Source organism: Pollicipes pollicipes, unplaced genomic scaffold (genome assembly GCF_011947565.3).
Source record: "Pollicipes pollicipes isolate AB1234 unplaced genomic scaffold, Ppol_2.1 Scaffold_3447;HRSCAF=4054_pilon_pilon_pilon, whole genome shotgun sequence".
NCBI classification, from domain to species: Eukaryota; Metazoa; Arthropoda; class Thecostraca; order Pollicipedomorpha; family Pollicipedidae; genus Pollicipes; species Pollicipes pollicipes.
In genome coordinates, this window is record NW_023596297.1 from 8856295 (window position 1) to 8868810 (window position 12516).

At 52.8% G+C, this 12516-nt stretch overlaps 2 protein-coding genes across 2 annotated transcripts in view; both read left to right on the top strand.

The window, feature by feature from the left end:
* LOC119091580 (transient receptor potential cation channel subfamily A member 1-like) overlaps window positions 1-4213 on the top strand; it is a 57856-nt gene extending 53643 nt beyond the window's left edge. The window contains exons 18-20 of the mRNA XM_037214388.1: window positions 77-184; window positions 3224-3499; window positions 4205-4213. Coding sequence (XP_037070283.1) covers window positions 77-184; window positions 3224-3499; window positions 4205-4213 — 393 coding nt within the window. The remainder of the gene's footprint in view (window positions 1-76; window positions 185-3223; window positions 3500-4204) is intronic.
* A 254-nt stretch (window positions 4214-4467) lies between these two features.
* On the top strand, window positions 4468-9175 carry LOC119091581 (transient receptor potential cation channel subfamily A member 1). The gene is made up of 5 exons (XM_037214390.1): window positions 4468-4575; window positions 5529-5679; window positions 6634-6760; window positions 8692-8876; window positions 9103-9175. The coding sequence occupies exons 1-5, from the start codon at window positions 4491-4493 to the stop codon at window positions 9173-9175; spliced, it is 621 nt and encodes a 206-aa protein (XP_037070285.1). The 5' UTR covers window positions 4468-4490.
* The last annotated feature ends 3341 nt before the right edge of the window (window positions 9176-12516 follow it).

Genomic DNA, 12516 nt, shown 5'->3' on the forward strand with positions numbered 1-12516 from the left:
CCTGCCGACACACGTGTCTCCTGCATGTCGATCAGCTGTGTCTGCGCGCTGCCATCCCCGGTGGCCGGCCGTTCAGATCACGTACGACCTGAGCCTGTTCGAGCCGAGCGCGCAGCAGGTGGCGTCGATCCGCGCGACGAGGGCCGACTCCCGCTGGCGACCACAGCCGCTCACCGCTGTCAACGTGAGTCGCCGCTGACGACGCCAGTTGACCCCGATGGTTGACGACCGCCAGCTGACCCCGATGGCTGACGACCGCTAGCTGACTCCGACGGCTGACGACCGCCAGCTGACCCCGACGGCTGACGGCTGGCGGCTGACGATACGATAGCACAATGGCTCGTAAAGCCATCCAAGCCAAATATGCAATCGGTGGCTCAACGATTGCAACTTCATTGTTTATCCTAATTGCAAAGATAACTTACGCGTGCTCACAGTGCAATGACTCGCCGTCTTTGAACCCAATTTGAGCGACATTTAATATGTAATACCTCACACTTTTTCTCATGCCCAGTTTTTTTTTTTCTGACGTCCGTCCGTCACCGGAATAAGAGACCTGCGCGAGCAGACCTTCAAGTCAACAACTAATTTTACACACGTCGAAATACAACGGCCTTACCTACTGATGACTTATCATTTGCAGCGCGCTATCCCTGAACATTTATTTTTCTGGGTTATGAAACCAGCAGATATTGACGACATCTCAGATCAGCGAAATCGTTATTGACATGGGAGAAAAAGGGGGAGAGAGAGAGAGAGAGAGAGAGAGAGAGCGAGAGAGAGAGAGAGAGAGATAGAGATAGATAGAGAGAGAGAGAGAGATGAGAGCGAGAGAGAGAGAGAGAGAGAAGAAAACGAGAGAAAGAGAGGGAGAAAGAGAGAGAGAGAGAACGAGAGAAAGAGAGGGAGAAAGAAAAGAGAGAGAGAACGAGAGAAAGAGAGAGAGAGAGAGAGAGAGAGAGAGAGAGAGAGAGAGAGAGAGAGAGAGAGAGAAGAGAGAAGAGAGAGAGAGAAGAGAGAGAGAGAGAGAGAGAGAGAGAGAGAGAGAGAGAGAGCACACAATTCTTACGTAGATCGCTGACTATATGAGCCGACACGGTGGGGTACAGACGGAACGCCGCCCGGTGGACTGTGCCTGACAGTGATCTCAGCAAGCTGCGGCCGAGTGTTAAGTTCCACAAAAGTCGCACGCAATGTCAGCTGTGCGATGCTGCGGCTACAGCCTCGGTAAAGTAACTAATATGCTTTCGTTTTTTCCTTGGAGAATGCTAAGAACACCGAGCGCCGTCTGGATAGTACGGTTTACCGTGGTCCTTCCTACCTCGGCGGAGTCCGAGCTGTGGCGATCAATAGTGCACGCTGATTTGGCCCACACACGAATGGCCGCATTTCCAGGCTGCCATAATCCCAGCACTCGTTTCACTATGGCGGAAATGCCTACACACCAGGGTCAGCGTCCCATGCACTGGCCGTTGTTGCGTAGCAGTGACCCTTTAACAGAAACCAGGCGCCCTTCACTGGTTCTCTTCCTCAGACTCGCTTGTGGGTCATGTACCAGAGTCGGATTTGTACGGGGTAAACGCCTGTTTAGTTTGCATGGACCTGCCTTTCGGGTAAGGGTTCACAGTGCAACACTCAGAATCGAGTTTCAAAAAGATGGCCTTGTCCCTTCTGTGAAAAGCTGGCGTTTCTATGGGGGTACTGACGTAGTTGAACCCACTCAGCACTTAGTAGACGGTACATCCATCTAATTACACCGATGGTTTTGCGTTGTTGACTCTCTGGCTGTTTCTGGTCCTGTCTGACATCATTCCTCAGCACTCTTTACTACTCTACTCAGTTTACTCGGACAGTACCATCAATCACTGAAAAGATGCACGCCCCTGAAAAGCATGACTGCTTAGGCCGGGCCGGACCGAGCCCCTGAAGCTAAAAAAGTGTCATTAGTACCATGCCATGTCCGTAACGTAACAATTACTTCCGTCACCACCAACATACCATAGCAGTTAGCATCCATAGCATCCCACACCTACAGCACCCGCCATGTATCGCGGCCACTAATGTATCAAATCATTTATCACCAACATATCGCAGTGTCTTATGTTAAAAGCGGCTGACTAACACCAATAATCCTAGTGTTTTCCCTTCAGTGTGTAACGCGCCAATGCACCTGACCTTTCCGTCAACAACCCCTATGACATTTAGGCATGCATCCTACACATTGGCAATCAAACACCAGCCGTGATGCGCCTGTCCTTAAACACGCCAGTCACGCAAGTTATTAATTGTTCGAAAGCGTAATTACTGATCGCTAGCACCGTTCCATTAATTCATGCCTACGAATGTCTTTAGTTATCTGAGTATAGCTTGCACAGGTCACTTCCCAGGGCGGATCTGGACCAAAGACGAAACTGGGCAGCCATCAAAAACTGAGAGGAAGGGAATGCGCTGCATAACTACAGCAAACATATTGTGGAATTCCCAACCGATGAGTAGTCATTTGAAACTTTTCATCAACTATTGAATTGCAATTTTCCGACGAGAAGTGGTGAGAAACATGAATTTCAAGTTTTCATCCCTTTTTGCTTGCCAGATGGAACAAAGTTATTGTTCTGGCGGCGTGTTCTGCGATAAGAAGCACATTCTTGATGCGCCGTAATGTGCGCCGGCCGACATTGTCCCTTCCTCCCGCCGTAACTCGCTGGGAATAGGACGGGCGTCTATCATCCAAGACCGGTACGGTCCCCGCCCGCTCTGTGCCGTGCAGCGGCGCCGCTCTGTTGGCTGAGGCCCGCCTGGTGTGGTCCGGCAGCACATGGTGTGTTCCCCGCCCGCTCTGGGCTGTGCAGCGGCGCCGCTCTGTTGGCTGAGGCCCGTCTGGTGTGGTCCGGCAGCACATGGTGCGTTCCCCTCCCGCTCTGTGCCGTGCAGCGGCGCCGCTCTGTTGGCTGAGGCCCGTCTGGTGTGGTCCGGCAGCACATGGTGCGTTTCCCGCCCGCTCTGGGCTGTGCAGCGGCGCCGCTCTGTTGGCTGAGGCCCGTCTGGTGTGGTCCAGCAGCACATGGTGCGTTCCCCTCCCGCTCTGTGCCGTGCAGCGGCGCCGCTCTGTTGGCTGAGGCCCGTCTGGTGTGGTCCGGCAGCACATGGTGCGTTTCCCCGCCCGCTCTGGGCTGTGCAGCGGCGCCGCTCTGTTGGATGAGGCCCGTCTGGTGTGGTCCGGCAGCACATGGTGCGCCACGGCCGCATCGAGCTGCTCATGCACCCGCTGACCCAGAAGTACCTGGAGATGAAGTGGCAGGCGTACGGCCGCTTCTGCCACCTGCTGTCGCTGCTGCTGTACGCCGCCTTCGTCATCCTCGTCACCGTGCACGGCATGAACCTCATGCATCTGGTGCGCAAGTGCGCCGTGCTGCTGGAGGACGGCGGCAGCGTCGACCTCGCCAGCGAGGACGCAGCCCCGCCTCGTGCCGGTGCCAGGGGCTGTGACGGACGCTCCCAGGTACGACACAGACTGGTGGCGAATGCAAGACCCTGGGGCGGGCGCCACGGCCCTGATGGTCCGAACTGTACGGAATACACAACTACTACCTCGCAATTGTTGTGCCCGTGCCGATGGGCAAAACCGATCAATTGCAATGACTCACATGTACGGCGACTGTTACCAAAATATGACAAATAAGCATCTTCGGATGTTCAACGCTTAAAATAAGCTAGACGAGATTTTCTGAAGTGTTCCTGGTCCATTTCTTTCGTGCTGCGGGCACCATTGTGTGATATTCGAAACCGGGTGCCATAAAGGCGGTGTTGATCATTTCCCTGAGCGGCGATTGGTGTTGCCATCGGTTGGACTGTGTTGAGCCCGTCTAATGTTGTGGAAACGATACTTTACCCCAACCATGTTGTTGTTCTGCTTTTACCGCCTTTGGTGACCGATATCTGACATAAAAAATGACACAAAGCTGCCGAGTCCATGGCTCGCGATGATTATCTGAGTATCATCCACCTCCTGCATTGTCCGCCACAATGCCATCCTGACATTTTCGCTGCGGCGATCTTCAGCTCTCTGTCCACCGCTGGAAGACTCTTCAGACCAGCTATCTGACCGGCATTGTGGATCAGCTGATGGAACAAACGGGTACTCCGCTGGATTTCAAATAAGACCCCCTCGATACACTTTCCTCTCCTTGATCCACGCCCCGAGCAGCCGGAGTGAGACATTGCGGCGGGCACACGCTGCGACATATACACAACAATATGTATGCCCAATTGTTGGCCCTATAACCCATGCAAGCAGTTGCAGCAAGCACCTTGACAAGAATGCGTACCTGTTATCCCGGTTACATTACAGTTTCTTTGGTGTTCGTGATTTTGTTTGTCTTACATGGCCCCTGCCTTATCGCGCAAGCAATGCATTGTTGGATTATCTTACGGTTTCTTTACACTTCCAGGCGTTCGTACCAACGGGCCCATCGGTGGCAGGGCATATAACCATGATTGCTGTCATTGTGTTCGGAGTCCTGAACTTGGCGAAGAAGGTCGTGCAAATGTACAACCAGGGATGGGGCTTCGTTGTTGGTAAGTCGCCACAGTTGAATGGTCGCTCACCATGCATTACCATTAAATTTAAGTGCGCAAGTGAGACCCCAAGAAACACATGAGTTGGAAGTTTTTAACGTTGACAATAATTGGCCTTTAGTTTATTAAGAGGTACTTGGCTGAAAGGCGGTAACAAACAAGGAACAGTTATAGTGATAAAACACAGTGAATTTTTCAGTTTTGTTGGTGATTTTTGTCAATAGAACCATTTCATGTTAACGATCGTTGCTCTACGAGTAATTTCTGGTGAAGTAAAGGTGGTTCATTTTAAGCATGATAATTATCAGCTCATGGTGGCGAAACACCAGGAAATGAAAACTATTCTTTACTTATGTAAGAGACAGCATTTTAAAAGTGTTTTACATTTATATGAGGCTGAGAAAGGTGTGTCGGAGAGAGTATTTCGAGCCACCTCAGCATTCATGACGTCATCATGACGTCATTCAAATCCTGCCATTCCATCAGCCGTGCGGCTATCAAGACCAATAAAAATATAATTGTCGAGGCGCTCATATCTGGCATTCGCGTGTGCGATTTCCAGATATAACGGCCTTCAATTTGCTCTCAACCAACTCTGTGCAAAGTACGATGACGTGAACAAACCATGATACCGGATTTTTTTCCGTTGCGATGGGCCAAATCTGGCCCAACACGGTAATGTGCTGATGTGTCGACGCCGGATAATTCAACGTTCAGTGTATTATACGGCCAGGTGAACAGATGTTGATAAGATCATATTTTCTATCTAACTAAACGGGCAGCTTGGTGGGATATCGTGATGCATCGTGTCACTTGGACAGTTCTTGACATTCCGTCATCCATCGAGGGGTGCGGAGGACTTGATTGTTGCAACCACAGCCATTAATCATTGCGAACTTGCAATACATAATTGCGAGCGCACACGCCATACCATCACGTATGTCGGCCGTCAGACTTTGAGAACTACCTGGAGCTGTCGCTGTACATGTCGGCCCTGGTCAGCGTGACGCCTGTCTTCTACCCGGTGATGAACCACTTCCACATCATCGCCGCCGCCGCCTCCGTCTTTCTTGCCTGGTTCAACATGCTGCTCTACCTGAGGAGGTAACGAGAACTGACAACACATCTCCGAATCGCTCTTGTAGGCATGTGGTAGGCTGGGCAAGCGGTGGAAAGACGCCCCGCATAATCTCTCAACTGGCGATGGCTGTTGAGGTCGATTTGTGCATTGTGTACAAGACTCCTTTGGTGGAGGTGCGCCATGAAGTATATTGTGGTTTTACGGAATGACTAGGGCAATGCTGTAGAATTAGGAATATAAGAATTGTTCGAACTATCGTCCTTGTCTGGCGTATTAGTATGCACATAACGTTTCGACCTGTCAGATGTTTGACAGTCGTCACGTGTCATTGAGTCCTGAGGAGGGTTGAATGGTGTTTGACACTCAACCATGAGTACGTCCCAGCCCAAATTTTCTGGAACTGCTGGGATGTAAACTCGGGCGTCCTGATTCCGAGTCGAACACTTCGACTTCAGCGCTGTTCCCGAAATCTCAGAAGTTATGCCGCTTAACTTGTAACTTGAGAACCAACCAGTTCTAGTATCAGCAGCCCCTCAGAAAAGATCTCGTTTGCAACGCTTATGTGGTTGAAAGCCAAATGCCATTCAGTTCCCTTCAGTACTCAATAACGCCTGACGACGGCTGGATAAATGACTGGTGGAAACGTGGTGTAGATCCCGACGCACCAGACGAGGAGCATAGTTCGAAAAATGATCACATAATGTATGTGCTATACGACGTTTATGTGAGTGTGTTAGTTGGTGTGTGAGAGTGTTGGTGTGTCACATGTGATCACATTAGATGTCAGCTTTTTAAAAATCTGATCCAATTGCGTCAATGTGCATTCGGTTACTTTCCTTGCAAGATAAAAATCCGGTTATCAGGTGCAAATCAGAGCATGGTTTGCTGGTGCACTTTCCATATATCATCCATAGTCGCGACGACCGTGTTTTTTACTCTAATAAAAAACATTCCCTGAACTTTCCCTTTGATTGCAGTTTTGAGTCGATCGGCATCTACGTGGTGATGTTCGTCGAAATACAGAAAACACTCCTAAGAGTACTCGTCATCTTCTCGGTGCTTATCATTGCCTTCGGCTTGGCTTTCTTCATCCTCATGTCCCACGTAAGCTGAAGATGGCCCGCATTAGCCAATGCGTGCAGGGTTTGAGCACTGTGACACCGGCAGCAGGTACTGCATCACTACCAGCGGCACTGGATCGATGTCTGTGCTGGCAACGCCGGTATGCGCCGGTCTCAGGGCTTGCTTCTCATGTTGAATGCGCAAAAAGCCGGAACCAGCTCAGTTGCGGCCAAATCTCCTCGCATCCATGCCGGCAGCCATGTGCCTGGGCTGCTGCCGGTACGTTGCCAGCGTCGAACGCGCAGAAAATATGGCGTCCAGCCTCTGTGTAAGCATTCGGTAGCGGCTGAAGCCGCCGCTAAACAGTTTGTTCGCGTCACGCATCTTTAACACCAACAACTAATAAAAGTGCAATGCGCGGTACAAACCAGCTCCACTTGAACCTTAGGCACCCACGTGAACCTTAGGCACCCACATAAACCTGTAATAACGCCCCATAGTTCCTAAAAAAATTTGGACCCCGTCACTCCTAGCCAGGGGTTCGTCGACATCCTGAGAGCCTAAACGGTAGAGCTGTCCCCATCTTGCGAATTGAGTGTTGGTAGGTGTACTCCCCATACTGTCACAATGTCCGCAACCAATAATAACAGCTTGAACAAGGAGTGAATAAATGGTAGAAGCTGCACAGTGAAATGGGAAATTTATCTTTTTTGTACGTTTTTTGGTCGCATGCATATTTTGCTCTCGCATCCATGACGTCGAAAATTATTTGTCGTTTATGCACGGTGACAGTTCGGGTGGTACTCGGCTCTCGGCGGAATGTAGGGATGGGCAGCAGAGAGACGCCTGCCGACTATTGAGCGGCTCAGTGGTGCATCACAAATATTACAATATTCCAGCCACGCGGACTTCTTTCGGTGACAACGTGCCCGACTATCTCGGATTTCCCACGCCAGTGAGCCAGCCAACGCCATGGCTCTGATGTGAGCCACGCGCGTGCAGTTGTACGAAGATCCGTTCATTCCCATGTGACATGCTTTAGGCTGCATCCTCGATCTCCATGAAGAACTTGAGATCTTACAGCAAAGTGACATAGATTAATGCCGCCAAGTTTGCAGCATGTGACGAAAGCTGTCCCTGGTCCAGTTCGGCGCTGGACGCTGGGAATATGTACGCATTGGATGCAAGTGATTACTGAACAACCGACGCAGCAGTGCAGATGAAATGCGCACTGCATTTAAAGGGTCGACGAGCTGGTAGAAGAGCTATTGGCGGTAGGAGGGCCTCTGAGCGTCCAAACTGTCACTGGGCGGAACAAACCCAAGTGTTCAGAGGGGCGTGACAATATAGCCAAATTGCTGGCGATTGAACGGTCTTTTAGCCTTAGGAGCCAGCCAGGCACTTGGCGGCCATAAGAGCCCCTGTATAATCAGGGCTGCTCGTCGGTGACCGGAGGGGTCAGGGGTGACCCTGGTCGGCCAGTTAAGTCCTGGGAGTCAGGCGACGAGACCAGAGGCTCCTCAGTGACCTGAAGGCACCCTCAGTGGCCAGACGGCCCTGAGCGGTTACACGGCCCACGCATGGTCAGAGGCCCTGACACACTGATAGTTCTAAGCGGCCAAAAAGCTCCTGAATAGTTCCTAGACTCCCTTAGTATTCAGAGCGGGATTGGAGCCCAAGGGACTTTTTAACTTTGAGGCCGTTTTACTGTCTTCACTACGATACACACAGCCGACTTTAGCGACGAGGCCCTGCAGACCGACCGGGCGATGCGTGTGACCCGGCGTGTGACGCGGGGTGCGACTCGGCGTGTGACCCGGCTCGTGACCCGGCTTGTGACCCAGGTTGTGACCCGGCTTGTGACTCGGCGCGCGACCCGGCGCGTGACCCGGCATATGAATCGGCGTGTGACCCGGCGTGTGACCCGACGGCCAGCCCCTGCCGCGGTGCGAGAGCTCTCGCCCTGTCCACAGGGCAATCACCCGGAGTTCAGCAGCCTGCCGGTCGCCATCTCCCGCACCTTCAACATGATGCTCGGCGAGATCGACTTTCTGACGGTGTATGTATACCCGTGGTTGACGCCGTCGCCGAACAACACCACCAGCGACTCGTCTGCTCCGGTGGCCGGCGGCGGTCGCCGTAGCAGCCCCAGCAGCAGGTCAGTAAGCTGTCCCCGCTCCGGTGGTCGACAGCGGTCACTGTCACAACCCCAGCGGCGACAGGTCAGTAAGCTATCCCCGCCCCGGTGGTCGACAGCAGTCACTGTCACAACCCCAGCGGCGACAGGTCAGTAAGCTGTCCCCGCCCCGGTGGTCGACAGCGGTCACCGGGACAACCCCAGCGGCAGAAGGTCAGTAAGCTGTCCCCGCCCCGGTGGTCGACAGCGGTCACCGGGACAACCCCAGCGGCAGCAGGTCAGTGAGCTTGCATTATTGCCTTCTGTTCCCACTCGAATGACGCGTCTTCCATGTGAGTGATATTTGTTATGCTGTTCCTGCCATGAACAAGACGCTATTCTCCTTTGTTTTTTTCGGCCATCATTAGTGTGTCAACGTCTCTATAGCTTTCTTCATATATTGGCGTGCATGTGCACGGTCCGGACACCTGCGGAGTCGAACATATGCTAGATGCAACTTCAACTTATGCACACATTCTTCTCCCCAGCTATTATTAATGCAGCACTGTCGAAAGCTTTTGCTCGGGATGCCTCCTTCCGTTGTTTGGTCAAGTCTTTGAAGCCGCGCAATCTTTGTAGAAAATGAATGTCATGACCATCCGCGTTTATTGCCTGCTGCTTATGATTATGCACCGCGCCTCCCACCCCTGCTCTGCTGCTCCTTGGCCGGCTAGGCCATATACAATAATCCACTTTTCGTCTGCCCTTTAGGGTAGTCTGGTTCCAATACATTGGTTTGCCAGCACCCAGACACTATGTCAGATCATGATATGCGCCCAGTGTGGCGAAACCAACGCGAGTGAGCAGCCCGGGCTGGCTGGCGGTCCCGGACGGACCAATGTCTCGTGCCTCCAGCGTGCTCGGTCGACGCTTCCTGCCATTCGCCAACTCCGCCTTCCTGCTGGTGATAGTCTTCATGGTGATGATGCCGATCCTGCTGATGAACCTGCTGGTGGGCCTGGCCGTCGGTGACATCGAGACCGTGAGGAAGAACGCAGCGCTCAAGCGGCTAGCCATGCAGGTGCGTTCGGTGGGAGGGCGGCGCGTGCAGCCGCTCCCCGGCGCCGACGGTGACCGCCAGCGGCGCTGCTGCTGTTTCACCAGCGGTGCAAGTCTGAGCAGGGCACGGCCGTTTCTGTGACGCGCGCCATGCACGCACGCTCAGTAGTACCAGACGTAGCACCAGAAGTACCAGACGGGTGCGCTGTGTCTTTTCTCACTCCGCGCACGGAAGGACCCAGGCTATGGTTTCGTCTGTCTTTTCCGTTCCGTTAAGATAACAAATTATCTTGCAGGGTCATTTCTTCAAGACCGCATTGGAACGCTGACGAACATCAACGTTGGGATGACCTCGGCCATGACACCCCGTAATTAACTGCACCTAGATCGTAGCATGAAATGTTACAGGAGGATTGATTTTACCAGTGTGCGTACAATGCTTACTGCCCCTACATAAAACAAGCATTCATCTTGGTCAAGGTCTTGTCGGAGCGCACACTTAACCACAACCACAATGACTCAACAAGCCGGGCCCCAGCCCTGCACAAGGTGAACGTGAGCTGGCGCGAGCGCCCTGAATTTGACTCGCGACAAAGCCGGCAGGGCCGCTCCATGGTCCCGGCTGCACTGTGACCGCCAGGTGGACCTGCACACGGCACTGGAGCGCAAGCTGCCACGCGCCTTCCTGAACCACGTGCGTCGCACGGAGCAGGTGGAGTTCCCGAACGCACCGGCGGGCGTGGTCAGCTCGCGGCCGCTGTACGTCTGCCGCAGCGTGTTCCACTTCATCATGAGGCTCATCACGCCCAGCCACGGAAGCGCGCACACCAACACATTCGGTGAGGGTGAGAGAGAGAGAGAGAGAGAGAGAGAGAGAGAGAGAGAGCAGAGAGAGAGAGGGGACGAGGAGATAGAGAGAGAGAGAGAGCGAGGGAGGAGAGAGAGAGAGATGAGAGTGAGAGGAGGAGAGAAGAGGAGGAGGAGAGTGAGAGTGAGAGAGAGAGAGAGAGAGAGAGAGAGAGAGAGAGAGAGAGAGAGAGAGAGACGCACACGCCAATACATTTGGTGAGAAGGAGGCACGCACACTAATGCATTCGATGGGTGAGAGGCGCGCACAACAATACATTCGGTGAGAGGGAGGCACGCACACTAATGCATTCGATGGGTGAGAGGCGCGCACAACTAATACATTCGGTGAGAGGGAGGCACGCACACTAATGCGTTCGATGGGTGAGAGGCGCGCACAATAATACATTCGGTGAGAGGGAGGCACGCACACTAATGCATTCTGTGAGAGGGAGGCGCGCCCACCAGTATACTCGGTAAGAGGGCGGCGCGCACACCAACACATTTGGCGAGGGGAAACTGAGCACAGTATCACATTCGATGAAAGGAAGGGCGTGCTCACCAACACATTTGGTGAGGGGTGGCGCGGAACACCAACAAAGTCGGTAGGAGAGCGGCGCGGGCACCACAACACAAGGCTTCAGGGCGCTATGCACAACATGCAGTGCCACATCAGTAGTTACGGACATTGGGTGTTGCGATAGGTTTCCGCTCACCCACGTTCATGGGTGAGCGGAAACGTGCTAAAGTATTCCTTCTTTTCCTTGAGAACGGATACACGAAGCATTGAGTGACGCATCTCTATTGCGCCACTCATGCAGCTATCGGCTCGACATACATCAAATTCGCAAAGAAGATATAGAAATGTGAAATTAAAAACTGTGCATGTGAAACTACCGTTTACACAGAATGACTTAGATAAAAGTTGACCGACGTTTTACACAACAGCGAAAACAGCATTTATCGCACAATCAAGACCGCGTCAACGTTCGAATGGCCATCAGATGGCGAAACGTGGCAGGCATGATTGATCTCACAATCATCCAATCAGACTGTACAGAAGACGTCTGTTTAATGAGATTTAGTTTCTTGCCAACCCAAACTCGGAACGCTACGTCGCTACCGCTCTGATACCCGTCTGGGCAGCCCTGGGACGACCTCACGGGATTGATCGGACCGAGGAGCGGCTCCGGCAGGACAGGGCGACACCGCCCACGACACGGGCTTCACTTGATTGGTTCGGAATCATGTCGCTGGAATGCACATCAGTTTAAGGCTGCCGACAAGAGGTATGCGGACAGTGTGCGCACCACCCTTCCACAACAGGGCGGTGTTTACATCAGGAGCTTCAGTGGCAGGATGGTGCGCACACCAACCCTTCCACAATAGGGCGGTGTTTACACCAGGAGCTTCAGTGGCAGGACGGTGCGCACACCAACCCTTTCACAATAGGGCGGTGTTTACATCAGGAACTTCAGTGGCAGGATGGTGTGCGCACCAACCCTTCCACAACAGGGCAGTGTTCACATCAGGAGCTTCAAAGGAAGGATGGTGCGCACACCAAGGCCTGCCGTCAGAGAGCGGTGCGTAATCTATGTCGCTTGGCACGCTTGGTGAGATACTGATGGCTTGTAAACAAGGGAGCTTTTAAGCGCGTCAAAAGCGGGTGACGTCATTAGAGAGTGATGCGTGTAACACATAGTCGAGTTGAAATCGAAGACGGCCAGCTCATACCAATGTATGCCAAACATAAAGTGAAAGTGTCGACTTAAGTCAT

Coding starts and splice junctions, on each gene's coding strand:
- LOC119091581 (XM_037214390.1), top strand. CDS start 4,491: ATGATTGCTGTCATTGTGTTCGGAGTCCTGAACTTGGCGAAGAAGGTC. Junction 4,576..5,528: donor GGGATGGGGCTTCGTTGTTG/GTAAGTCGCCAC, acceptor GTCGGCCGTCAG/ACTTTGAGAACTACCTGGAG. Junction 5,680..6,633: donor ATGCTGCTCTACCTGAGGAG/GTAACGAGAACT, acceptor CTTTGATTGCAG/TTTTGAGTCGATCGGCATCT.